Below are 26,909 nucleotides of genomic sequence, written 5' to 3' on the forward strand. Positions count from 1 at the left end.
GACGTACCTTCAGATGCCGTCTAGTTGGCTGCATGTACTGACCCAGGGTCAGACAGTCCACTCCCGAGTTCCTTAACTCTGAAAGAGAGAGTCAACAATCTGGCTGCTTCTCATGTGTAACTTGTGAATTATCTATACTGCCCTTATCATGATGGGGTCAGTATACATATACATCTTTAGGCAGGTAGCAGGTGAAAAGAGATAGTGTGTGTGGGTGGGTGCATGTATATGCACCTTTCATTGTAGAGTGTATCTGAGCATCTGTTTCGCCCAGGCCGAGCATGATGGAGGTTTTGGTGAGCACGCTTGGTTTGACTCTCTTAACATGGCAGAGCACACCGAGAGACTGCTCAAAGTTCGCACGCGGATCTCGCACATACCTAAAGGTTAGAATTACTATCAGAAAAAAAACTTACAACCAATCCACAAACATCCATATTTCTGGAAGCTACTAAGAAAGGATAAATTAGGTATGCTTAGTTTCAGAAATAAATTATTCTGAAATATAATTTTGCAAAGATTGTAGCCAACATGCATAAGTGCAAACGTGGTATTCAAAATTTTTAAATATTGTTTAAGTTTAGACAATATAATTTTGGTTGAGAAGTCTCAATAATAAGGGCGATATCTGCGCCACCTGATGACCATTAAAATTACTCCAACAATCAAAGAGACCTGCTACCAACATATATGGCTTTTTTTTCTGGAAATTTCACAGTGAGCCCCACCTTGTGTGCAACATATAAATAGCCGGTTGAAATGTGAAACGTCAACGCAATTTTCAAACACAAGCTGCATAATCATAGCATCTGTACAATACGCAACGTTTAAACCCCAAATAGCCTCACAAATATAATTAACCATTATAGACCAAACTGGTCATAATGAATACATGAAAAATACAAGATTAATTGAACTGACATATTCATGTCTTCTTTAGAATACTGCAGAGACAGATGCATTTGCAAAGCCAAAGGAATAAATGTCTCAGCTTTTAGATTAAAACCACACACCAAACATCTGTTGGTTTCGGGGTTGGTTTAGATGCAGATTCCCATTCTAGCCAAGCAGAAGCCACCTACATACCACCTGCTTAAGTAGTTGGTTTCAGTCTTCATACAGCTGATCTGCTGTGTTCCTCCAGCCACAGACCAGGTTTCTAGAGGCCAGTGGCCTTTACATTCACCTGGCAGAATTAATCCATCTGGAAAATGAACCCCCACTGACGTTCCTACCTAGTCTGGGCCTAATGCGTGTTTAGGCCAGCAGCCCACTGATGGTCAGTCACACTAACCTCTGCAGCTCTCTGACAGTCTCCACGTTGTGAGCATAAACGTCCAGGCCGGACCGAGTGACTGTCTCCACAGCTGCCAGGTCACCATGGAAATCAGGGGTGAGACATTCTACCAGGATTCTAGGGTTCCTGAGAGAAGGCAAATTCAAACAATACTGTTATCTTTTTTATTTGAAATATACATAAGCATTTGCGAGAGCATGCATGCAGACACAGGCTTTACCTCTCCTTGAGACAGGACACCGTCTTTGCAAAGTGTTCTGCTCCACCATCAGCAATATCTAATTAACAAACACACCCACATGACAACAAAAGCAACAAATAGTTAATACAGAAAATTCAACCAATCGAATTCCTTTTGTAAATCAATCAATAATAGTCTGAGTGCATGTGTGCATGCTCACCATCTCTGTCCACTGATGTGAGCACCACGTAGTCGAGGCCCCAGTCAGCGATGGCCTTGGCTGTGTTATAGGGCTCCTCTGGGTCTATAGGAGGAGGCCGTCTTGCTGTCTTTACTGAACAGAACCTGCAGCCACGTGTGCATGTGTCTCCCATTAACTACAGAGGAACAGTGTCCAGAGAAATGGCCATGTGGCCTCAGTTTCCATGTATGGAGTAGTCCTGCCTTCCTACATGTGAAGTGAAATGCACTCCCTCCCCTTCTAAAATGGCCTCCAAGTGCCTCCAGCATAAATACTGGTCTTCAGGCCACGAACAGCAATTCCATACGTGTGCTGAAGTCTAACACAGTCTTGCAGGTTTTGCTTTTATAACATAAGAAGGATTCGGCCCTTTCTCTCGCAGGAAGTTTCCCAGGTGCTTGTGCAGTCTCTTGTGATCTCAAAGCTAGACTACTGCAACTCGCTACTTTTTGGTCTTCCTCTAAGGGCCATCGAACCTCTACAACTTGTCCAGAATGCAGCAGCACGACTGGTCTTCAGTCTTCCGAAGATCACGTTACTCTGCTGCTGCGCTCCCTTCATTGGCTTCCAGTAGCTGCACGCATCAGATTTAAAACCTTGATGCTTGCCTACAAAGCCAAAAATGGACCAGCCCCTCCATACATGAGGTCAGTGGCCAAAGCCCGATCCGTACCTCAAGTACAGCTCAGCTTGAAATACCATGCTGCAAGTCTCATGGAAGAGAAGCATCGAGACCATTCTCTGTCCTGGCTCCCAGAGGGTGGAATGAACTTCTGCTAGTTGTCCAGACAGCAGAGTCCCTTGCAGTCTTCAAACCTAGACTGAAGACCCGTCTATTCGTGGAATATCTAAATGACCACTAACCCTGCTCCTATATTGACTAACTAAACTAGTACTTATTGTAGGGTATTGTTTATTACACTGATGTTGTCTAACAAACTCTAGTATTTATTGTTTATTGCACTTATCACTGTTTAAGAATAGACCATATGAATTTTGTAGCTCTAGGTATCAGCAGTGATCCTTGTATTTCTACAGTATTCTAGATTATTGGTATTTTGGACTCCAAGCTACTTTACTGGCTACAATGTATTCTATAAGTAAATGACACAGCACTTTTGTAAGTTGCTCTGGGTAAGAGTGTCTGCTAAATGCCATAAATGTAAATGAAGTCCAGTAGCTAACACATTTACAGTGTAAATTTGAGTTATACTGGGCACTGGCGATGCTCATGCACTAACCATGATGGTTGCTGTGGCAGTGGCGTATTCTCCGCCCCCCCAGCACTGCCCAATGTTAGGACACCTCGCCTCCTCGCACACCTGCAACCACAGCATCAGTGATTACTCTGCACAGCACACCCACAGTGCATTACTGATGCAAACATGGTGCATTCAGTTCAACTCATTAGCTTCATCTGAATAGCACTCCTCTCAATGGCACTGATAAGTCTGCTTCTCAACCAAGATGGGGACAAGAATAAACCATGGTTTCAGACACTCACAGTGTGCAGGTTCAACTCTCGAAGTGTGTTCTTGAGTCTGTTGTAATTTTTCCCAATAGGAATCTCGGTCTTCAGCCATGGTGGTAACCTAAGCCTGGGATTTGGACCACAGATGTACAAACTTTATTGACTGACTGGTGTCAGTGATATGTTGTTGCATTATGCTGGATCCCATATGCAGACAGGTTTAAGAAAAACAATGGTATCTAAAGGTTTTGCATCAGGAGAATGTACATATTAAAGGTTATACCAAAGTACAGTTGTAATTGCACTTAAAAAAGTTTAAGAACACCAAAAAAAGACAACCCCAACTGGTATTGTAAAGTTGCCCCACACTAAGCATAGTTTTCATCAACATTAAAGTTATTAAAGGGTGAATGACCTGTTTTCATTAGGGGTTTTTTTCCCCCAATTATATGATGTTTGACTAACTTTCCCTTAATATAGTTGCACTACATTTGAAAATGCCAAGCTGACCTGAGCATTAACTGGTGGAATCATTTCCAAAATCTTTATTATATATACTTAACTCACCGTTCGCCCTTCTGGCGCTTTAGGTTGCCCCTGTATTCTTCCCATTTGCTTTTCACCGACAGCTCTCCTGATATAAAGTCATGCAGTCCCAATCCGTCGTCTTTGATCGTTTTCTGTGTGTCTTCTTGTTTATGTGATGTGCTGGCAGAGGCGGACAGTCGAATGGTGTAGGCCTGCGAAGATCGAAAGACTGAGTCAAGTCTGAGTCAACGAATAGTTTGCTAGCTAGCTACCAAAAACATTTCTCATTTCTCAACATCGTTGCAGGCGACATGCTGTGATCTCGCTGCCCAAATATCTGAGCCTGAATCTTAACGTTGTTGCAAAAGCTAGGCTGCACAGAAATGCTAATATACTGGTCAAAGTGATCTAAGGTCACTGCAACTTAACAAACAGCTAACGCTAACCTAGCTAATGCTGTCTTCGGTATGAAATAGGCTTGCACCTACAATGGAGTGACTAAGGCAGATCGGATAGCTATAGACGGTAAAGATTTGTTCTGTCACTTCATACTTACATGTGTCAGTTCAAAGCTTGGCAATAATGTGTGATTACAGCACGAACGACAAGCAGCAAGGCAGTTTCGCCTGATCAACGCCATGGTTTAAACGGAGTAGACGAACTACGATTGTGCATGTCTGGCTTGCTTAATCTGGATGTAACGTGCCTCATTAACCTTGTGCAAGCAATCTTTTCACAGAATCGAAGGTATTACACTCTGTTGATATCATTTGTAAGTTATTCGCCAACTGTTTTGCATGTAAAAGTCGCTTCGACTTAACAAAGTTTGACGTTCTCGACTGTTCGTCAAGTAATGTCTGAAGGCTCAGAAATGACGCAGGGACGTAGATACTACAATTGCGTGATGACGTTTCTTTCCTTCCTTTCCTCCTCTATCGGCGAGGTGAGAACATGGCGTACCTTGTTTTGAGGCATTTTTAATCAGTCGTAATCCTTTCCCACTGTCACATCACAACACATTATCTCGGCATGTTTATGTTATTTTAATTCCAGTTGAAGGATAGGTGTGTGTATTTAACCGCACATTCCAGTTCAACGTATATTAATGTGCCCGATGTTTTGTGTTCGTTAACGCTTAGCTGGTAGGCCGAATAGGGCTCCGTGAATTTAGCCATTCTAAGAGATTTTGTAAATATACAGTTTGTCTTGACTAGCAACAAACGTATTCTGTTAACGAGTGAAAGGAGAGTACAACAGCTAGAAGGGAAACATTTCATTCTTGCTCACGTTTGACCGTTTGGGTTAGCCAGTGGGTATCGGGTAGTTGGTTATAAAGATGTCTTGGCATTAGGCATCTATGAGAAACATCAGCAATGCATTATTAACTCAGAAGAGCTTTGTCCGTTGTGACAGCCAGTTTATCTTGGTTTACAGAATGAAGACCATTCTCAGTACCCAGACAGTGGACATCCCCGACAGCGGTATGCCAAACGTCTACGCTTAACACGTTTACCTCGCTGCAGTTCACAAGCTGCATTCATTCGTACCCTGAGTTATTGTGTCTCATTATTTTTAAATCTGCATTTGTTCTGGCATACAGTCGAAGTGACGCTGAAAGGGCGCACTGTTACAGTGAAGGGCCCTCGAGGGACTCTTCGTCGGGAGTTCAACCACATTAACCTGGAGCTTCGTCTGCTTGGCAAGAAACAGAAGAAGGTAACTAAATCACACTGCACAACGGTGTCATGTCAAACGTCAAGTAACTCTTGAACTGATGTAAATGACTGAATTGCCATCACATGCTGTGTCCATGTAGCTGCGAGTGGACAAGTGGTGGGGTAACAGGAAGGAGTTGGCTACTGTCAGAACGATCTGTAGCCATGTTCAGAATATGATCAAGGGTGTTACAATGGTAAGAGGATCACCTGTACAGCTGGGTTCTGTTTAATATGTCAGTCATGCAGTGCTGCTACCATTTTCATTGTCTAGTGCAGTATTCAGAGTTGCTTGTTATTATTTGACTGTTACTGACCCATGCTCTGTGTGTGTAGGGTTTCAGGTACAAGATGCGTTCTGTGTACGCCCATTTCCCTATCAATGTGGTGATTCAGGAGAGCGGTGCACTGGTGGAGATCAGGAACTTTCTGGGCGAGAAGTACATCCGACGTGTGCGCATGAGGCCAGGTACCGTGTGCCTGATGCATCCTGACGTGCCATACGGAAAGGCGCCTGTTAAGGTTGATCTGAAGTACTGAAGACTAGATGCCTTCATGTTCTCATCTTTGTTCCTTTTGTGCTGTACAGAGTGAATATTTGTGCCACTGTTTACTGATCAAGCCATTACTCAGTGCTATTGTTGAATGTCTCAGTTGAGACCATCAAGTCTGTTCTGCTTTCTGCTGTGACCAGTGTTGAGTTTTGGGACATTCTTATGGTTTCATCGGCAGTGCTTCACTAGTGCGTGAAGTGTTTGCTCTGGCAAGGAGAAATTGTCAAAAAACAATTGTGTGCTCTGTAGTTAGTGTGTTTTACATGAAGCTGTTCATGGCAGTAGACCTTAGGATAGGGTTATCCCAGGGCTAATGGTTTTGTTAATAATAATAATAATAATAATGCATATGTGAATGTCAAATGAACTTGGATCCCACATCAAAAACAAAAGGCTTGGACCATCCCCTGAGGTGGTCTCAGGATGGTTCATATCATGGTGCACTTGATTCTGTGCATTGTGAAAATAAATTAGTCCTGGTCCTTTTCATGTTTTTATTTACAGTGCACCTTGGTTTCACATATAGTGACAGTCTTCACAGGTAAAACAAAATTAAAGAAAAATAGATGCACAATGAACTATGTGGTTCTGCAGCAAAATTGGTCTCCCTGGTCGTTTCCACTCTTGGTATTGCCGGTTCAGTCGTATGTTCTCTTTTCTCATCGGTTTCATGTGTTTCAAATGTTGGAGACTGAATAACAGCAGCATGGAAAGTAGCCATCTTGAATACACTGTCCATAATTGTTACAGAGGGCTCAGGGTTCCATAGGAGCTCCCTTAAATGTCCCCCCCCCCCCCCAAATATCTTGTCATTTTTGTTTGGTGGTTGTCTGATCTAAATAGGATCTTAATTGTCTACATTGCAGGTGTGAACTGCGCGCTCTCTTCTGCACAGAAAGACGAGCTTGTTTTGGAGGGTAATGATATTGAGCTGGTTTCAAACTCAGGTGAGGCTTCTTACTCCTATTGACTCTAATTCAAAGACCATACAGTGCCAAAATTGTGCTGCAGGACTTTGCACACTTTGTGCAATGCAAGTTGCTATTATAGTGAAGAGCCACACGGTGCGTGTGTATGAAGTGTTATTTGCTATAAAGTGTTGCCGAAGGTGACCACTTGGAGGAGTCCAATTAACAATCTTTCTAAAATTACACTAATCTGTAACATGTCCCTTGTATTCAGTAAGATGGCATCATTCTGACTTTCCCACCAACCCTGCCAGTAGACGGTGTATATTTGACTTTTGGATCTGAACGGCCAGAGACTGTGTAGATAGTCTAACGTTTCCAGTGTTTACCTTATATCCCACAGCCTCCCTCTTCTTCTTGCTGCTTGGCCATAGTATGCATTAATCTTGTGTAAAAACCCTTTATATGCTTCACCTTCTGACTGCAGGCCCCACTCATTTCCCTAGTGTCTCTCGTTTCAGCGGCCCTGATCCAGCAGGCAACCACAGTCAAAAATAAGGATATCCGGAAGTTCCTGGACGGTATCTATGTCTCAGAGAAGGGGACAGTAGTGGAGCCAGAGTCATAGAGGACACAAGGTTAGAATGGGGGGGCCCTCATCACCATGTTGTCTTGCTCTATATGGGACCTCATGTAACATGCCACTTATTGCTGCTTCTCTCCCCCCCTCCCTTTTTTTTTTTTTAACATGCCTTTAGGAGGCATTGCCAGTCTCCTGTGGTAGAAAGTGGTTAATGCCATGGAGTATTAAATGTTCAATTTCTGTCCAGGCTTTGAGTAGGCACATTAAGCCTGATCTATAAGGGAAATCTTGACTCACTCACAGCTGGTGTGCATGCTACAGGTCTAATTTCTACTTGGACATTGGATGTTTATCGAGCCCATTTGCTTCAAGACCCATTGTGTGTGTGGGGGGGGGCCCACTTTGTGCCTACAGTGTCTGCCTTTAGTGTTTTAATGTTTTCCTGCTTCTTTTTCTGTCAAACAGCTGCATTAATACAGCAGGCCACCACTCTAAGAACGACATCTGGAAGTTCCTGGATGGGATTTACCCAGGAAATTGAAAAGCCTGTCCTTTGTAAAATCTGTCAATAAACATTTTCTGTTAACTGCCACTAATGGCTATGAAGTTGATAGCTGCCTCTTTCTTCAAAGGTTAATTTAGGCGAGAGTTCTGGAATTGGACCCCATTTCATTTTTGGCTAGAATTGGACCCCATTTCATTTGTTTGCTTTGTAGCCTGAATAGTGCAGAAAATGCAAAGCAAACTAGGACGCAACATAATCAAGTTAAACGTTCCTCCCAAACATAGCATTATCCTTTGTTAAAATCTGAACTAGGGTAAACGTTCAAAGTTTAACTGGAGTGACCCATTTTTTCAGATACACAAATCTGGCACAGTGATGCTGTGACTGCTAGCTAATCGAGTTATTTGAGGACTGTAGAAACGCCCTGCTCTTGCTGATGAGTGTTCTTCATAAGCTTGTGATTAAAGGCAATAGATTTGCACCTAAACTGCGTGTTGTGTAAAACTAAGCGAACTAAACTATAGCACATTAAGATTGACGCTTAACCTACTGTTGCTATGTCAAAAAAAAAAAAGGGGGGGGGGGGAGAGATGGCATTTCAGATTAAACTAGATTGAAAAAACATTGTAGCATTAAAAATAGGTGAGTTGTGTGTTCCACTACAGATCTTTGCGTAACTGATTCTTGTATGGCCACAATGTTCCAATACAGATGTTTAAAAAAACAAAACACTAATCATTACTCAAAGCTTTATCGGTTATCCACAATTTAATTATACAAGCAGGCATACATATGATGTCAAACGTTCAGCTTTGGTTGAAGGTTGTCTAATGCCATTAGTATAATTGATATAATACCTTGACACGTTTCCTCAGTCATAGGTATGAAAAACACTGGCCCTTAAAATGTGATATAATAGCAACATGTACATTTAACATTAACTGCTGTGCATTACACAGCAGTTACATTCAGTTCATTGGTCCTGTGCAAGATATTCGGACCCAGAGGCGTCAAAATCGCCACAGCATTATAGTCCGTCCACCTTTTGAGATGAGGTTTTGAAGTTTAGGTACTCAGGCGTCAAAATCGCCACAGAGCATTATAGTCCGTCCACCTTCTTTTGAGATGAGGTTTTGAAGTTTATGTGCTGTTTTATATGGCATGTTCTCCACAAGTGTAAGGTGCGTACACTTACCAGCAAACAAAAACGCCTCTCATTAATCTTTTTTTTTTAATTGACTTTGGAGAATTACTAGCGTTTGTTTCTTTCATCTAGTTCATTGTAGACCGAGGCTTCTTCCCTTCATGCGTCATCACGGAGCGCCCGAAATAATCGGACTTGGCGCCAAAGAAGACTGGAAGAGTTAGCGTCACGTACTACAGAAACAATTAAAACAACCAGCTAATCATTAGCGACAGCTGTAGAAGATGGTGAGTTACGTTATTGGTCTCGTAATCGAAACGATGTTGATTGTCTTGCATCTGATGTGCACGACTGTACATAACGGTGTGTGGGAGCAGATAGGGCGCAGGTTCAGGCGTGCTAGCATAGGTTGGCACAAGCCAGGCTCACTTTCCAGCTTGGTCACTAGTTGCCCAGCTATGAAATCTGGAAATAAGAGTTTATCCGATTGGTAAACGAGTCGTACACACACGTATCTTATGTGCTCTTTACCGTGCGTTATGCAGAGTTTGCTAGTTGGCTGGCTAGCTAGACAAGCTGTCAAAATAAAACTTAGTATTTTTAAACACTTGACATCGACTTCTTAGCTGTTGTTTGATTGCTTTAACATACTTCAGCATTAGTTGCATTACTGGATCAAGTTCACCTATAACATGTTTATTGCATTTCGTTTAAACTGTTTGCTTTTCACTAATCCTTGCTATTCTGGCAGGATATACGCAGGTTCTTTGCGCCCACAAAACCCGCGGCGCCCAAACCCACCCAGGGCAGTACCAGTACTGACCAAGATCACGCAAGGAATAAAAAGAAACCGTCCTCCAAGGTTCACACCGAGTCTATATAAATGTAACTAGAGGATGATTACAGTTGTCTTTTGTGTGTTGTATGGCATGGAGTACTGACTCTCTCTCATCTCCTCTCTTTTAGATCACAAGCCCTAAATCTGATAAACGCTCAGTAAAACGAAAGAAAAGACTAATTGTCGATTCAGGTACGGTAAAAGCTCAATAGAGGAAGTTAGAAACAAACCCGTGCTAGTCTGCCACTCAAGTAATGGTTGAGCATCTTTTGATTATTGATACATCTATCATTCCTTTTCTGCTGAAGACATCATGGGTTCTCTCTCCCTCTGTCAGAGTCTGAGGAGGAAGAAGAGAAGAAAGAAGGAAAACAGAAGAAAGATCCCAAAGAGAAGAATGCTTCCTCAGGAAAGAAGAACCCTGTTACTTATGTGTCTGATTCAGGTTAGGAAGACCCCTGGCACCAAAACACTGATCAGAAAGAAGTCTATAATCAATGTGTTTGATATTCAAATGAGTGATGTTAGGAAAGATAACTTTCATACACACAACTGCCATAATTCATCAGTTCTGTCCTCCCACTACATGTTACTCCCCAAGATTCGGACGAAGTGTTCACATCGCTGAAAAAGTCCTCCAAACCTGGCAAGAATGGATGTAGCCAGATGACTTCACACTTGGGAAAGTCAGAGGAGGCACAAACTGCATCTCTCAAATCACCGGTCACGTCCTCGGCACCCAGCTTGAAGAGGGGGACGAAGAACGGAGTCAGTTTGACCCCAACAAAGGCAGCTGCGCCCCAGCCCAGGTACACCCCCACCTCTGTAGTGGATTACTTCGGCAGCAGCGTCATCCAGAGGTCGGACAAGAAACTCGTGGCTGCTACCAGCACCAAGAGAAAAGCAGTAAGTAATGAAAGTCGTAATATGTTTGTGTTTACAGATGTCACGGTGGCAAGTTGTGGGTGAGGTAGGAATGGTTTGGAGAGTGATGCAGTGTAGACAGTTGGATCTTTGCCCCCTAGATTTTAAGTAGCTCTCCATCTAATCTAAAACGAATTGTGTTTTTGTGAAGTGAGGATTCTCAGTTGCATGATGTGTGACTGCAAGTAGAGTAGTGTCTGGAGTCTCTTTCCTTATCTTTGAATGGCATGCATCATTTCAAGTCCACTCTCCTTTAGGTTCTTGCCCTCAGAGATCTTCAGGCCATTGCAGAAAGTAACAAAAATGATTTCAAAGACAATGGTGGATTAGCCAGGAAAATATTCAGTGTGAGCTAAGGAAGTTTTAAATAGTCACAGAAGCCACTATATGCTTAGAAGTGTTATCACACTATTTACCAAATTTTTCATGTTCAAACTATATTTTTGAAACTATATTTTGAAGTTTTTGTTTGTTTGTTCTTGTGAATAGATGTCAGTATGTGTTCTATGGCTTGAATAATGACTTGACCACACCAGACTTGACCAGAAAGGGGATTAGTGTTGTGACAGTAATTTTATTTCCAGTGTTTTGAACTGGAACATGAAGCCCCAAATACTGGTACAGTAAGAGAAATGGTTGTCATGTCTTCCCCCAGCCAGTACAAGACCATGAGTCGTCGTGCAGTGATGAGCTCATTGCGAAACAGTTGCAGATGGATGAGGACATAGAGGTGAGTCAAGGTTGCTGGCAGTGGAGGCTGGCCCTTATATTCCACAATAACTGCATGAAAAGCACCATGCTGGGGTCCATTCATGATCAGTGCTAATTGTTTGTGGTGTTAAGCATCGTTTCTTATAGATGAATATATAAACTTCTATGCCTGTAGGCTAAATGTCTTTTCTCCATGCATAGTTGTGTGAGGTAATTTCTGCATAAGTGGTGTTCAGAATGTTTACTTTAATGGGAAAGCTATTAAATCACAATGATTGATTAATCAGATTTATTATCCCTCTAATTACACTTGTAATTTATTATTCAAATTTTACTGTTGGCTTAAAAAATATTGCAGTAGAGCAATCCACAGGACTGGTTAATTTTAAGATGATACTTTTGTCTATTTCTACAGAAATTTGTCCTGCACCAAGTTCAAACAAACAACAATATTGTCAACAGCATATCAGCACAAAACTTCTTGTTTATGCCTAGTCATCTAGGACCCTGGCAAATGTCCAGTTTATTTGCAGTTTCCATATTCAAGTCCTAGTGTATGTCCACATTAGCACCTTCCTTTTCTGTGCAGGTTCAACAGTGATATTGACTGTGGGATTGAAGTGTACTTGAATGTAGTCCTCCTACAGCTCGGAACTCTAAAACTGCCTCCATGTAGCTCGAGCTCTTCATATAACATGTTGAAGCTTTTGCTACCCAGTCTAAGGGTGCTGTATTTTTTTGGGGGGGGGAGGATTCTCACTGTGGATGTATAGTAGAAATGTGTGTGTGTTTTGTGGGCTCTTGTTAGTTGGAGAAGCAGATCCATGAAGATGAAGAGTTTGCAAAAACGTTGGCCATGTTGGATGAGGCCCCATTGCCTAAAAAGGTAACTGATATGGTTCGTTACAAAATATTTTGGCAAGTTCGCTGAGCCTCATGCCATAATTCCACCTTAAGGAGTTATATACATCAGTTTGAGGATAAAGTATGAGGCCTTTTGGTTTCTAGAAACATATGGAAGGTTTTGATCCCTGTTATCGATTTTCATTCACTACACATCGTTTAGTGCTCTGTATAATACATGTCCAGTAACAATGCATTTATAGTTGTTTCTAAAGGACTCATGTTATTTTTGCTGATATGGAAAAAATGACCTCCCATAGCTTAATTCATACTGCAACATTACCTCACACTTTAGTGCTCATACATTAAAGCAGTGGTAGCTCAGTGGTTAAGGTACTTGACTGGTACTCGTAAGGTTGCCAGTTCAAGCCCCATTGCTGCCAGGTTGCCACTGTTGTGCCCCTGAGCAAGACCCTCAACCCGAAGTTGCTCAAGTTGTACTCAGTCATAATTGTAAGTTGCTTTGGATAAAAGCATCAGCTAAATGCCATAAATGTAAATATGTGCTGCACTGAGTTGAACAAAGGGAGACAAATTCCAGTCTCCCTTTTTTTTCATTTGTTTCTTTTTAATAATTTTTTACCTTTTTGTGCTGCTTTTGTTTTGTTTTGTTTGTTTCTTCTTCAAAAAAGTGTTGGCCTAAAATGTAACTCTTTTTGGAGGTGGGAGTCCTCTAGTAGTTGGATGATTTGTAATGTCTCTTTCCATCAGGCCCGTGTAGACACCATCTCGCCCTTGAAAGACAGTTCCAGGACCAGCTCTGCGGACACCAAGGCTAAGGCAAAGAGTGATTCACCGAAGCAGAGCCCCGTGAGGGCAAGTTCCAAGCTGGCCCTGCTCAAAAGGAGAGCTGACAAAGAGGAGGAGCGAAAGAAAAACAAGCAGGAAAAGAAAGGCAAGATGGTCGTCTCTCCGAAAAAAGAGCCAGCCACCCCAACCACATCGGAGATGGCGGTCACGCCCAAAACGGACAGGGCGTTTGCCGCAGCCTCCAAATCAAGAAGCTTTTCCACACCTAAGAGTGGCAGTAGTAAGACGTCTCCCACAAAGCCTGAGGTAATGCTTGCCAAACATCCAGAGTGGCAGTGAGATTCAGTGAAACTCTGGTGTGTGTGTGTCTGTTGTGGAGCTGTGCAAAAGTCTTAGACCACATTCATCTAAACTGCTTCTTTTGACTTTGCACTCCGTTATTTCTCTGACCAAATCATCACACACATGTTCAGTTATGCTGAATTTTGATCATTTGTGTCCTTGCCCTTGTGACTGTCTCTCACAGACTAGTCCAGAGGACTCTGAGAAGAAGCGGGTGAATTCAGCAGCTTACCGCAGCTACCTTAACCGAGAGGGACCTCGTGCCCTGGGCTCCAAGGAGATCCCTCAGGTAACACATACATGCAGGGCCCTAAAGAGCCCCCAGATAACATGAATATACTCTTAAAAGATCACCCAGGTAACACAAACACTGAACACCAAAGAAATAATTTGTTAGGCAAGGTGTTCCAGTACATACATTCACTACTGCCCTCTGCTGTATTATTTGTCTGTGTGTGTGTGTGTGTGTGTGTGTGTGTGTGTGTGTGTGTGTGTGTGTGTGTGTGTGTGTGTGTGTTAGGGAGAGGAGAACTGCCTGGAAGGCTGTGTGTTTGTGCTGACAGGGGTTTTGGAGTCTATGGAGCGGGAAGATGCAAAGTCATTAATTGAGCGATATGGTGGTAAAGTTACTGGGAATGTGAGCCGCAAAACCACGTACCTGGTGTTGGGCCGTGACAGCGGAGCCTCCAAGACGGAGAAGGTATCTCCTTTTAACTCTGACACCCCCTCCCTTTGTCTATCCCTTGGTCAAGTGGAATCCTTCTCTTTCTCTTTCTCTCTTTCTCTGATGGGTTTCATTCTAGATACGAGTGCCAGAATTTTGAATGGTAACTGTGTGTTTCAGGCCCACAGTTTTGGAACCAAGATCCTAAATGAGGATGAACTGCTGGACCTGATCCGAACCAAACCTGGCAAAAAGTCCAAATATGAAATCGCAGCTGAGGCTGAGGTTAGACACAAACACATGCAAGCATAAACATCTAATAAACAGATATAGTTTCTTGTTTCGTAAACCCACAGTTTAAAATGCTCTTCCCGAATTTATCCCAAACCATTGTAAATGATGAGCAGCTCTTCTATAAAGGCCACCTTCCAACTCTGTTCCAGAATAAACGCACTAAATCACAGACCCTGGGCTCCAAAGGCAAAGCCACCCCTCCACGGCTGAAGCACACACCCCTGGGGCCAAGCCCAGCCAAGAAGAGCCTATCGGCGGGAAAGACCCGGGCTGTTTCCACTTCCAGCCCTGGAACCTCCAGAGCTTCCCCCCGACGTGGCACTGCATCCGATGTGAAGAAGAGCCTGAAGTTTGGCTGCGGAAAGACCCTGCCCCCTGCACCACACCATGCCACAGATGGTGACACCTGCAGCTTGCTGTGGGTGGATAAGTACCGTCCCCGCAGCCTGAAGAATCTGATAGGACAGCAGGGAGAGCAGAGCTGTGCCAATAAGCTGTTGAGATGGTTGCAGCATTGGCACAAGCACCACAGAGGCGATACCAAAACAGGTGAGTGCGGCGTGTGTTTGTTTGTGCTTGGGCTAGCATTTGGTGCTGGGGATGTGTCCTGGTTTAATATTTTGTGTGTAGGTGTGCGCTCACACCTGTTTTTCCTCACACACTCATGTTCTCATTTTTTTTCTATAGCACCTAGGTTTGGTAAGTTTGGGGGAAAGAATGATGGTTCTGGTTTTAAGGCTGCCCTGTTGTCTGGGCCCCCGGGTGTAGGGAAGACCACTACTGCTGCCCTTGTGTGTGAGGTTAGTCACACAAACACATGCACACGGTCTCCAAAATCTTGAAATTCTGTCAACTTTCAAATTTTTTTTTTCTTTTTTATTGCGGTTTCTCTTAACACCTCCATCACATCTAGATGGGGTTGAGGAGCCACGTAAGGAAAATATTTGTTTGTTTATTTACGTATTGCCGGCTTTCTCATAACCATGGTCACTTTACAAAGAACTCGGGCTGGAAAGGGACACACATTTTTTTCACGAAAACACTGTCATCTTGTATAAGAACCAAGTCAAAGTATGGTAGTAAATAGTCAGAGAAAACCCTTCAGACCATTCCACAGCCCCACCACCCCCCAACCTCACATCCTTGTTTGTCAGTTTTGTTCTTCCTGGGCAAGTGGTGAACACCTTTTTATACAATTCATAGATGTCGCCATTTTTTACTTTTTCAAAATAATTCCACGAATAATGCCACTGAGCTTTCTGCTAATTCTGTGGGGGAAACGCTTTTTTGATACACGAGCAGTTTCCAGGAAGGCTGACCATGTGAATCACTGATGTCAAAGAGACTGACAACCACTGTTTGAGGATGGTGATATGATTTAGCATTTGTTCTTAGAATAAGAAAAGCAATCACTGAATCTGAATGAAGATGCATGAGACTGCTGCTGAAGTGTGTGTGTGTGTGTGTGTGTGTGTGTGTGTGTGTGTGTGTGTGTGTGTGTGTGTTTAGGAGTTGGGCTACAGTTACGTGGAGATGAACGCCAGCTCCACACGAAGCAGGACCAGTCTGAAAGAAGTGATTGCCGAGTCCCTCAATAACACAAGCATTAAGAACTTCTACTCAGGTGCTTCAGACTGGGAGAGGATTCAAGTTCGTTATGTATCTGAATCATATCAGTATCTGGCGCATTATCAGTATCTGATTCATAAAATGGTCCCAGAGAGTAAATGTGTTTGGGGTCACGCATAGCTTGGCTTGGTTTGTGATCATGTGCGGTGTGTTTGTCAGGTACATCTCAAACAGTCAGCGATAAGCATGTTCTTATCATGGACGAGGTGGACGGTATGGCAGGAAATGAAGACAGAGGTGGAATACAGGTTCTTTCCTGTTTTGTTTTTTTTCCCTCTAAACCACGTTAATGTGCACACACATTCCATACTGACTTGCTCTCACTTGCAACCATAGAGGAGACGAAGAAAATTGGTATATGGAAAATGTTTTGAACAATGAGCTTCTTATACCTCCACTACTACTTTTTGACCTTTGACCTGTTGGACTTCTGCAGGAGTTGATTGGTCTGATAAAGCAGTCGAAGATCCCCATCATCTGCATGTGTAATGACCGTAACCATCAGAAAATCCGCTCGCTTGCCAACTACTGCTTCGACCTGCGCTTCCAGCGCCCCCGTGTGGAACAGATAAAGGTAGCGAGATCTACCATTTAGCTCTTATTAGAAAAATTCTACTATGAAGGTTTACAGGCTGTTGCAGCTTTAAGCACAGAATTAAGTGTAGAATCTAACTTGTTGCTTTAGTGGACAGCATGAAAAATTTTGTGAATTTCAGGCTTTTTTTTTTTTTTTCCCCAGTTTTACCCTGAGTTGTGTGTTATCACTTATCTTTTTAATCAATCAGGGTGCTATGATGTCCATTGCTTTTAAAGAAGGTTTAAAGGTCCCGCCTCCAGCACTCAATGAAATCATTCTGGCAACGAATCAGGACATTCGGCAGGTATGTTTGACAGCAAATTAAAACCAGGCTTGTAGCATCATGACCATTATGCCCCCATCAAAATTTGATTTTAAGGCTTAATCAAATCAATGTCAGCTTTTTTTTGGTGTTGAAAACAGTCAGCCTGACTGTCTGAGCTGTAAAACAGGTATAACATGGGGGGGATTGGGGGGGGGGGAGGAGAAACAGATCAAAATCAAGTTTTATAAAGGATTATGCTGGAATCTATACATAATGAACAAATCTCAGCTCTTTCTTACTGGAGCTTTAACTTCTTCCAGTCATCTTATGAATACAGCTTCTCTTATGAGCAGATCTCAGATCAGCTCCATTCTGTGTGTTCTGAGGACTGGCGGCATATTGCACTTCACCTCTGTCCAGGTGCTGCATAATCTGAGCATGTGGACGGCCACAGACAAAGTCATGACCTATGACCAGGCAAAAGCGGATGCTAAGAATGCCAGGAAGGACATGAAAATGGTGACCCTTGCACACATCCACATTTTTGCTTGGGTATATGTTTTATATAGCACAGAAGAGCAGACAAACCTCACTGTTTCTCACATGTGCATGCACCTACTGGAGTATTCAGAATCATTAGTATTAAGTGTTCATTAGTAGACTGTCTTATTGTTGTCTCTGGTATTAGATAAGAGAATACATGTGTGTGTTGTACAGGGTCCATTTGACGTATGCAGAAAAGTGTTTACCTCAGGAGAGGAGACCGCCCACATGTCTTTGATTGACAAGTCAGATCTTTTCTTCCATGACTACTCACTAGCGCCACTGTTTGTCCAAGAGAACTACATTCATGTACGACCAGCTGCAGCAGGGTATGCTGTGCTACCCATTCCTCTCTCTCTCTCTCTCTCTCTCCTCTCTCTCTCTCTCTCTCTCTCTCTCTCTCTCTCACACGGGAATAAATGTATTTGTTTAAGGACTAGATAACCCCACAATTTTACTGACTTTTTTGATGACTTATTCCATGTGTCAGGGGAAATCTGAAGAATTATTTGGTCTTGCTGAGTAAAACTGCAGACAGCATCTGTGATGGAGATCTAGTGGACAAACAGATCCGTTCTAAACAGACCTGGTCTCTACTACCCACACAGGTAAGACACAAACTTAATTGTTCTAGCTTTATCTTGGCTGTTCCTCATTATGTGGGTCAAAGACTTACACACACAATTTTCTAATGCTTGTGTTGCCTAGGCGATCTATGCCAGTGTACTGCCTGGTGAGCTGATGCGAGGTTATATGGGTCAGTTTCCCACTTTCCCCAGCTGGCTGGGCAAGAACTCCGCCACGAACAAACACAGTCGTATCGTACAGGAGTTGGCCTCACACATGGGCCTGAAGTGAGTGCGCATGCGTGTGTGCGCACACACACACACACACACTTTTTGTAGTAATAACCTTCAATTTCAAAACATGGTGCCTTTAGTAAAACTATTGGTTAATACCAGGCTAATTGTTACATGTTTTGCACAACTATGCATGTAATGTTATGTCCAGGTTTTAAGCAAGCTGGGCTACATTTTATAGCCAGAAAGATGCTGTAACCTTGCAGCTGCTTCTGTTTCTGTAGGACTTTGTGTAGTAAGGATGCGGTGAATCTGGACTACCTGCCTTATCTGCGCTCTGCGCTATTAGTGCCTCTGCAGTCACATGGAGCAGAGGGAACCAGTCAGACTGTAAAGCTCATGGATGACTATGACATCATCAAAGAGGACTTTGACAGCATCATTGAGATCAGTAGCTGGGGTGGACAGCCTGATCCCTACTCCAGGCTCGACTCCAAGGTGCGCAGATGTATGCTTCGGATATGCTAGCCATGTAAGGATTTCATAATGCAGGATTTGTCAGTTAGCCAGATGAGAAAATGAGATAAGGACAACTCCTACTGGCCTGATTTTTATTTTAACCTGCTCACTGGAAAGTCTTCTCCAGAAGATGGTGTTATTAGTGTTCGTTTAATACTTTTACAGTTAAATCTAATTAAATTTCCTTAACAATTTCAAATGTTGAGTCATCGATCAAGGGCATTTTAAGTAACATTAGAGTTGCTATGTAGGGACTTTAAGCATGCAGATGCTTGCTTAACTGACTAACATTAATTTGTAAGATATGATTTGTTCATTTAAAGAAATAGTAGTTACCCAAACAATCCCTTTACTTAAACCAAACAAAACCTCTTGCACCTCGCTCTTGTGCAGGACACATTGTCACGCTGATGGTGATGGATGATGACTAGGTAGAATGTATACCAATCAAATCACCCCTCTAATCGTCCATTGTTTGGTTCTTGACAGGTGAAAGCTGCATTCACACGTGCGTACAACAGGGAGTCCCACCTGACCCCATACTCAATACAGATGGTGAAGAAAGGTCGCCGAAGTACCACCGATTTTGAGAGCTTAGACCCTGAAAATGACCTCCAAGGGCAGGAAGAGGAGGAGGAAGAGGAAGGTCTCACTGCTGATGCCATGATCAGGGTGAATATTATAAAACACTAATCGGGGGAATTGGTTTCCTAACAGCGTTTGGAGACATAACAGGCTTTTTCTCTCTCTCTCTCTCTCATTCTTTTATTTATATATATATATATATATATATATATATATATATATATATATATATATATATATATATATATAAAATAATAATAATAATATTACAGTTTATATATTGTAATATGTATATTGTATGGTGTTTTTGTACATGTAGTACTCATTTGTCTTTCCATCTCTTTGTGCCAGCGGAAGAAGACTAAACTCACCAAAGAGCCCAAACAGGAGAAAGCAGGGGATTCTGGGAAGGGAAAGGGCAAGGGCAAAGGAAAGGGCAAGAAGTGAATGGTGGCCTGAACTGAGTCGTGTCACACTGACCAAACACATTTCATACGCCGGTGCCCTTCTCTTGCCTCTTCTGCTTACTTAATAAAGGGAAGGGTAAAAACGGCAGGCAGTAAAGACTAGACGACCCCAAGGCTGCCAAAAGGTCAGCATTAACAAGGATGAAGGCCTAAGAGTAGTAGGTGATTTCATCATATTGTAATTACAAAGAAGAGGATAGCTGCTTTAGCCTATTATTCTGACCTCTTCCGCTGGACAGCCCTCAGGAACAAGGTCAACCAATCAAAACGGACCAGAGACACGCAATGCGCACACGTACAAAATCACACCCTTCTTTGGTAAATATTCTTTGATGACAAATCTTTCTCTTTACTTTCTCTCCCTATACACCTCTCCTAACAGCTCTTCTCGGGTTCTAGAAGCACTATGCAGAACTTACACACTTTTATTTTGTGTTTTACTGAGACACATATATGCACTCTAACTCCTCATATGCAACTCAAACATGTAAATATGTATGTGCTGTGTAGCACTTCTGTGTTGGTATTTTCTATGAGGGCACCTTGACATACACACTGACAGCAAAGTTTACTGGGCTTGTAGAGTACTGTACATGACTTGTCATTTTCACCAGGTAATTAAAGAGTGTAATCCTGATTTTCTGTGTTGAGTGATTGGTTGGAATAAATACACCTTGTGCCTCTTTCCCCTGAAATAAGCACAGGTAGATGAGCCAAATACAGACTGCTGCATATTCTCAGTTTGGAAATTTATAGCAACAGGAAGTAAAATGGAATACATTACTAATAATTGGAGAGAATCTCTAATGAATAATGTTTACAAAATGTATTTCTAGTTGTATAATAACGCTATATTCTTAAATATGAATAAATAGACAATTTTTCTAAATACCACTGAATTTTACATGCATTCATGGAACAAAACACATCGTAGCTTTAAGAACTGGCTGAAAAGCTATCCCATTATGCAGATATAGCAAACATAATGGGAGTCATTTATAATGTATTGTACTATATATATTAGTGAGCTGCTTTTTAGTATCAAAAGAAGGTACATGGTCATTTCATTAGTGTGAAAATGTTCTGGTCAATCTAGTGTTAACCTAATGCAGTTCTAATGGGGTTTTTTTCATGTTTAAAAATAAATAAATAAAATCCTGCTGTATTAATGAGCAATCATGTCTAGCAGATAACTAAATTAGTTCAGTATCAGGTAAGCTTGTTCAGCCAGTAGGTCAACAGGTTTCAGAACATTCGTTAATTTTGTGAGAATGTAGATGTATCTGAAATTCCAACCCCTGGTGTTTTTTCTGCATTTAGTTCAATCAAGATCATGCAAAAAATGTATTATAAAGGTCAAGTCTCCTTACATTAATGGAAGGAATTTTGGTTAGTCTACCTGCTGTCTTTTAAAATGTCTATCAGTTTTACCTCCTTGGGGTAATGTGGCTGTGTGTCTGCTCTACATTTGCTGTGCATGGTAAGCCATTAGCAGCTGTGACACTCGGACACACACACACATACCCCCCCCCCCCCTTTCCCAAAAATCCCTTTCAGGTGGCAACATTTTCTAGCTCTAGCTGCTCCTATTTCACTCACTGTTTTCTGATTTATGAACAGGTTTATAGAAGGTTTGGACATTACAGGCAGGTTGATGAATGTTTCACTTGAAAATATGAGCGTATCAAAACCCTTTTGCATTTTTTGCGTTCTTTTCCAGTTTGAGAATTCTTGTCATGATGTCTTCATCCAAGTTCATTTGTTTTTGTTGTCTGGTGTCATTGAAAAGCTAGTCAGCTGAAGAAAACATTTAGGACCATGTATGAAATAGCATTCCAGAGCTTGTACAGCAGTAAAACCCTTCAATTCCTCACAAAGCTGGTGGAATTTTCTAATAACAAACATGTTTGCCCTTGACAAACACATTTCTGCAGCCACACACAAATTTTATACCATCAAGTTTTAAAAGATGAAGGTCTGAATTTTCCTACGCTGAGGTTAATGATACTGTGTCTATGTGCCAGATACATGAGATGCACAATCACATGCGTGTGGTGGGTGTGGGAGAGAGAATGGTCAGCGTGACCCTGCTGCCCGCTTGCCTCAGGATTGCTATGGCTTCTGTGTGTGTGACCCCCTGCAGGCTCCGCCCATTCACCGCCAGCAGCTGATCGCCAGGCCGCAGACGGTCATCCTTTGCTGCAGCTCCCTGTATAGAGTAAGGGACAAAGCACAACGTCTGTAACTTGGACTCTCATCACAGGCAGATGTTTGCCATGAAGTGCACACAGGTAAAGCATATACACACACAAATATATACTTCATTATGTATGCATAAATAGTATTTTTCCTTCTAACTGATGCCCTTGAGCGACTGCACAAAATTACCTCAGTCACTATACTAGGATCATGTAGATTCTGACTACATGACTTGTGGGCCGGAGGGTGAAACCTCACAGTATTAACACTGGATGGGCAGTGGCATAGTAGGCTGGTACAAGCTTATTGCAGCAATGTTACTGGAGTCTTTATACATCAGTGCCACTGCTGGATTCATAGTGGCCTTGTGGTCAGAACCTGACTGCTGCTGAGGAGTGGAAGAATGTCCAACCCAAACCTGCTATTCAATGTGTTTCTATTTCATAAAAGTTTCTAATAAGGCAGGTGCTGATTGTATAGTAACAACAATGTACACATTCCTAATAGGTGCATGCCTGGAAGGCTTCTGCAGGTCCACATGCATCATTATAAGAGAAGCTCACAAAAGAAGTGAACTGCCAGTAAGTGGCCTATTACAGTGATCTTTGGATGTAGTGTGTACCCTGTGCTTATCACCTTGGGGAAGACATTTTTGATGTAAATGGGCAGGTTGCCATGGAAACTGTGCAAGCCTCCTGTGACGCTGATACCCAGGCCAACGGAGCCACTCTCCAGGTAGATAGTCTTGTACTGAAAACTGCAACATGCACATGCCTGCAGAATTTAATTCCTACAGCGAATCCGTGCACTTTTAGGAACAGAACTTACAATCCTACAAGATACAGTGCTGCCATGATCCAACATTAAATGCCTTTGATGGAAAAAATTGGAGAAACTTTCTTCTGCTTTCAGTATCTGCTGTGCCTCCTGTAACTTAGCATTTAAAGGAATTGATCAATCCTGGAGGAATTTGGAGGAATTACCATGCCCCAAGTCATGCTACTACCACCCACTTGCTTCATGGTTTAGATGAGGTTCTTATGTTTGAATATGGCTTTTTTTTCCCCTTCACCAAACACTTCTCAAAAAAAAAAAAAAAATCTATTTTGGATTAATCTATCCACATAGTTCCCCACCCCCCCGGCCTCTGACCACATGGTCTTGATCAAACTTCAGATGGGCAGCAATGTTCTTTTTGGAGAGTAGTGGCCTCCTTCTTGATGTTCTGCCATAAATACCATTCTTGTTCAGTGTTTACCTGGTGGTGGACTCACAAATATTGAAATTACCCCATGCACAATAGGCCTGTAGGTCCTTAGACCTACCCTGAGGTTCTTTGTGACTTCCTGGAATTGTATTCACTGTTGTCCTAGAGTGATTATTGTTAGGGCACCATGCCTTGGGAGAGGCATTCTGTCATTTGTACATCAAATGCCCCATAGTGGATTGGTGGAGATCAAACTCTTTAGACTTAGATGGTTTTGTAACCTTTTCCAGCCTATTTGAATAGGCCTGTGTACTTGAACAGCCCTGTGTAAAGTCAAAAAGACTTTAAGGGCCTTCATCCAAAACTCAGCGCACTTGAAAATAATTCCTCAAATGACCAGAACTACTTGTATATACTGCTGCACTGCATAGGCCTGAATCCTCTCTGCCAGATCAACGAGATTTGATACAAGAACAGATTTAAGAGTAGCACCATCATTAGTCACCTCCTGCAGACAGATGAAATCAACCTGTACACCAACATGAAAAGGGTCATTGACTCACTGATCCACCTGACCAGGAACTACAGCAAGGATACAGCAATAAATCAAATGGGGGACATGGTCACAATGGAAGGATAAGCCACTCTATGAAATGTACCACTGAGAGACAGCAGAGGTGACTGACATATGGCAATTCTACCAGCAAAAGGCTGAAGGACAGCACAGAGGCACCAATTGGGGCAGCACAAGAAAAAGCGTTAAGCATTAGGTCAATTGAAGCAGTGATGCGTCACACCAGACAAGACCCACAATGCAGACAGTGCAAAAGAAGCCCCTGAAACCATCCAGCACTTAGTAGGACCCAAAATGCAGGTGGGGTAAAGCATACACTGAGAAAATAGCTAAGAGCAAAGCTAAGATACTGTGCTATCTCCAGATCCACAAAACAGCAGTGGTAATAGATGTGATGGTCTCAAGTGATGAAAACATTCAAAGAAACAAATATGAGGAAGAACACCAGGCAGTGAAAAAAGAGATACTGAGAATGTGGAAGGTTAAGATCAAGGTTGTCCCAGTGATGACAGAGACACTTGGAGATGTGACCCCTAAGATGCAGGAATGGCTCCAAGGGCAACTCCAGAGTCGTAGTCGTAAGGGTAATCTAGGGTCATCGAGCCAATACGGAGAGTTTTAGAAAACATGATAACAAAAGCAAGGGCTAGGATAAACCAACGCTAGGAAACACGAACCAAAAGCACACAAAGGCAAACGGGGAAAGCAGGATATTACAGAAACCAAGAAGTAACAAATAGGCTAACGTAAACAGAGGCTCTGAAACAAAGACGGGCTTACATACAACCATACAAATATCCAAACAATAACCCTCACAATCAAACAAACAATGATCAGCCAAGACACAAGCAACATGACAGGGTTTAAATACATGAACTTAAGCTTGAAACGAGGGGCAGGTGTGGAAAATCAAATGAGGCACAGAGAAAATGAAACTACGGAATGGAACTAAAATACACAAGACAGGGAAAATATGGCACATGGAAGCTGGGAGGCACTAACCGTGACACACACACACACACACACACACACACACACACACACACACACATATATCTTATTCATAGTACTCTTGCTTCCTGCACTGTCTGGTGCCAACCATTCAGCATGTGGTGAATAAAACCCAGAGCCTTTAAATACATGAAGTTTGGTTGAAGGTGTTGCTGCTAAAGTGGATCAGATCATTTACTGAAAGCAAAGCTTCACATACTTTTTCCAACAACGGTATTTAATGTTGCATCACTTTACCTAACAACTAAAATAAAATAACAGAAAATAATTTGTACTGGGAACCTCAGGTGGCTTTGAGTGTTGCAGATCTGTGGGAGGTCTGGTGAAGAACATCTTGAACCAGACTGACCATCTCCACTGTGTGGAATGACCTGGAATGGTGTACATAATAAAACCAAAAAGCTATTGGGGTCCGGAAGCTGCTATAGAAACACAAGCTCATTGATTAACACAACATGAACAGGAGAATTCAAAGAGAACTTGAGAAAAATTTGGGTATTCAGGGCATGGACATTTGGATCTATACCTCCAGTAGTCCAGTGGGGGTGGCAGCTTGAACTAGTTCTATGGCAGAAGTGTACAGGCCTGTGTCCTCCTTTAAACCCACAGGTGCACTTGCACGCAGCCCCGGTGAGTCACAGCTACCCTGAGTAACCATTCCAGTCAATAATAACAACAGCAGTAAGGGGCCTTTAGCCATTAGTCATGAACTAAGAATAAATATCCCTACAGCTACGACTAGCACATTGCTATTTGTGCTAATTGTGATAAAGTTCACTGCTGTTTCAGTCTAACCCCTGTGATGGAGTTTAGTTTTGTACTCCTATGCACACATGCATTAATGCTTATTTGATCAAATCTGCAACCATGTCCATGACATCAAGTTGGCTTCCAATCAGATAAAATGCAGATAAAATAAGTGTGGTGATGAAGTACATGGTGAAAGCACAAACCTTCTGAAGAGTGACTCTACTGATGTCCATGTTCCCTTCTGAAGCTGTAAGCAACAATTAAACATCCATTAAGTGATTACTCATATGGATGGATCGTATTGATTCCGAACAAATCTGGCAGAATTGATGGTTGATAAGTAGCAGATTTGGACTTACCATCATAAATGTTGAGAAAGGGGAGAGGTGAATCACCAACCTGGGAGAATATTTAGGGAATGAGTGGCCTCAAAACAAAGTAGCTAAAACAGTGGATCATTAATTGCTAATTTTACTCCACAAATTACCAATAAAGTACCATTAAAAGTTTAGTGATTGAAAGATTTGAATTATTTGAAGTCACTTGGTTGTGGGTGATGACTTTCATTTAAGGTTTGATATGGGTTTATAAAGCTCTTACAATATTAGTTAAATGTCATTTAAGAATAAATGTTGTTTCTTAAACATAGGTTTTGTCATATTTACCTGGCACTCATATGATTTGTGTTGATTAGCCTTAAACCGTGCCATCTCCAGAATGACCGAGCCCCTGCAGTTCTGAAACAAACACATACACAAGTAATGCAGTCAATTATGTACATAGTTACATACTTGAATGAACTATGGACTAATTATCTATATACCAAGTTATTAATTATTTTCCTATTTAATTATATTTTGAAATGCTTAATGGTATGTTTTGTGTGATATTGTAGCAAAGAAACAAAGCAATGGCCACACTGAGCCTCAAACCAAGTTCCTCCTAATTACAAATGTGTGAAGACCACCAGACGAAAGAGAGCCACCTCTGTAGCATGCCCACCACAGTCACAGTTTCTGTCACACCGTGCTTTCCTTTGGCCTCAAACACAGATATACTGTGTATACTGGGGTGTGTGTGTGTGTCTGTGTCTGTGCATCACCTGTAGTAGTGTTCTGGCATAGTCTAGTGTCACAGCTCGGATGTCCTCTCCATTCACAGACAGAATCTGGTCGCCTGGCAACAGTCTTCCATCTAACGCTACCACTCCTCCTTTCATTATCTCGGACA

General features: G+C 42.2%; 3 protein-coding genes across 4 annotated transcripts in view; 2 read left to right on the forward strand and 1 right to left on the reverse strand.

Annotated features, from left to right (window-relative positions):
• The window catches only part of lias (lipoic acid synthetase), a 5,599-nt gene extending 1,073 nt beyond the window's left edge, over positions 1-4,526 (reverse strand). The window contains exons 1-9 of one of the 2 annotated variants that reach the window (XM_027014239.2): positions 4,275-4,525; positions 3,758-3,930; positions 3,224-3,317; positions 2,961-3,041; positions 1,699-1,855; positions 1,518-1,575; positions 1,295-1,423; positions 235-380; positions 8-78 (exon numbers count right to left, since the gene is read on the reverse strand). In XM_027014239.2, the coding sequence (XP_026870040.2) occupies positions 8-78; positions 235-380; positions 1,295-1,423; positions 1,518-1,575; positions 1,699-1,855; positions 2,961-3,041; positions 3,224-3,317; positions 3,758-3,930; positions 4,275-4,358 (993 nt within the window). In that variant the 5' untranslated portion in view covers positions 4,359-4,525. Of the gene's footprint in view, positions 1-7; positions 79-234; positions 381-1,294; positions 1,424-1,517; positions 1,576-1,698; positions 1,856-2,960; positions 3,042-3,223; positions 3,318-3,757; positions 3,931-4,274 lie in introns of both variants that reach the window. The other variant, XM_027014240.2, reaches the window with a different exon arrangement.
• Positions 4,527-4,637: 111 nt separating this feature from the next.
• On the forward strand, positions 4,638-8,089 carry rpl9 (ribosomal protein L9). The gene is made up of 8 exons (XM_027014210.1): positions 4,638-4,661; positions 5,153-5,199; positions 5,319-5,434; positions 5,535-5,630; positions 5,770-5,902; positions 6,854-6,934; positions 7,417-7,533; positions 7,944-8,089. The coding sequence occupies exons 2-7, from the start codon at positions 5,154-5,156 to the stop codon at positions 7,521-7,523; spliced, it is 579 nt and encodes a 192-aa protein (XP_026870011.1). The 5' UTR covers positions 4,638-4,661; position 5,153; the 3' UTR covers positions 7,524-7,533; positions 7,944-8,089.
• Positions 8,090-8,585: 496 nt separating this feature from the next.
• rfc1 (replication factor C (activator 1) 1) lies at positions 8,586-20,575 on the forward strand. Its single transcript, XM_027014209.2, has 24 exons — positions 8,586-9,414; positions 9,879-9,989; positions 10,094-10,157; positions 10,303-10,410; positions 10,567-10,871; positions 11,545-11,619; positions 12,409-12,486; positions 13,215-13,559; positions 13,780-13,884; positions 14,116-14,295; positions 14,440-14,544; positions 14,703-15,102; positions 15,241-15,353; positions 16,063-16,177; positions 16,342-16,430; positions 16,619-16,756; positions 16,968-17,063; positions 17,445-17,543; positions 17,742-17,896; positions 18,058-18,175; positions 18,276-18,421; positions 18,652-18,865; positions 19,376-19,558; positions 19,823-20,575. Exons 1-24 carry the CDS (start codon positions 9,412-9,414, stop codon positions 19,916-19,918), a joined length of 3,441 nt encoding a protein of 1,146 aa, XP_026870010.2. The 5' UTR covers positions 8,586-9,411; the 3' UTR covers positions 19,919-20,575.
• Positions 20,576-26,909: the final 6,334 nt, after the last annotated feature.

Source organism: Electrophorus electricus, chromosome 9 (genome assembly GCF_013358815.1).
Source record: "Electrophorus electricus isolate fEleEle1 chromosome 9, fEleEle1.pri, whole genome shotgun sequence".
Lineage (NCBI taxonomy): Eukaryota > Metazoa > Chordata > Actinopteri > Gymnotiformes > Gymnotidae > Electrophorus > Electrophorus electricus.

Excerpts from the sequence above, each read along its gene's own strand:
- rpl9 (XM_027014210.1), top strand. The coding sequence starts at position 5,154 with ATGAAGACCATTCTCAGTACCCAGACAGTGGACATCCCCGACAGCG. Across the intron at positions 5,435-5,534 it reads TTGGCAAGAAACAGAAGAAG|CTGCGAGTGGACAAGTGGTG; the intron begins GTAACTAAATCA and ends GTGTCCATGTAG. Across the intron at positions 6,935-7,416 it reads TGAGCTGGTTTCAAACTCAG|CGGCCCTGATCCAGCAGGCA; the intron begins GTGAGGCTTCTT and ends CTCTCGTTTCAG.
- rfc1 (XM_027014209.2), top strand. Across the intron at positions 10,411-10,566 it reads TACTTATGTGTCTGATTCAG|ATTCGGACGAAGTGTTCACA; the intron begins GTTAGGAAGACC and ends TTACTCCCCAAG. Across the intron at positions 11,620-12,408 it reads AGATGGATGAGGACATAGAG|TTGGAGAAGCAGATCCATGA; the intron begins GTGAGTCAAGGT and ends GGCTCTTGTTAG.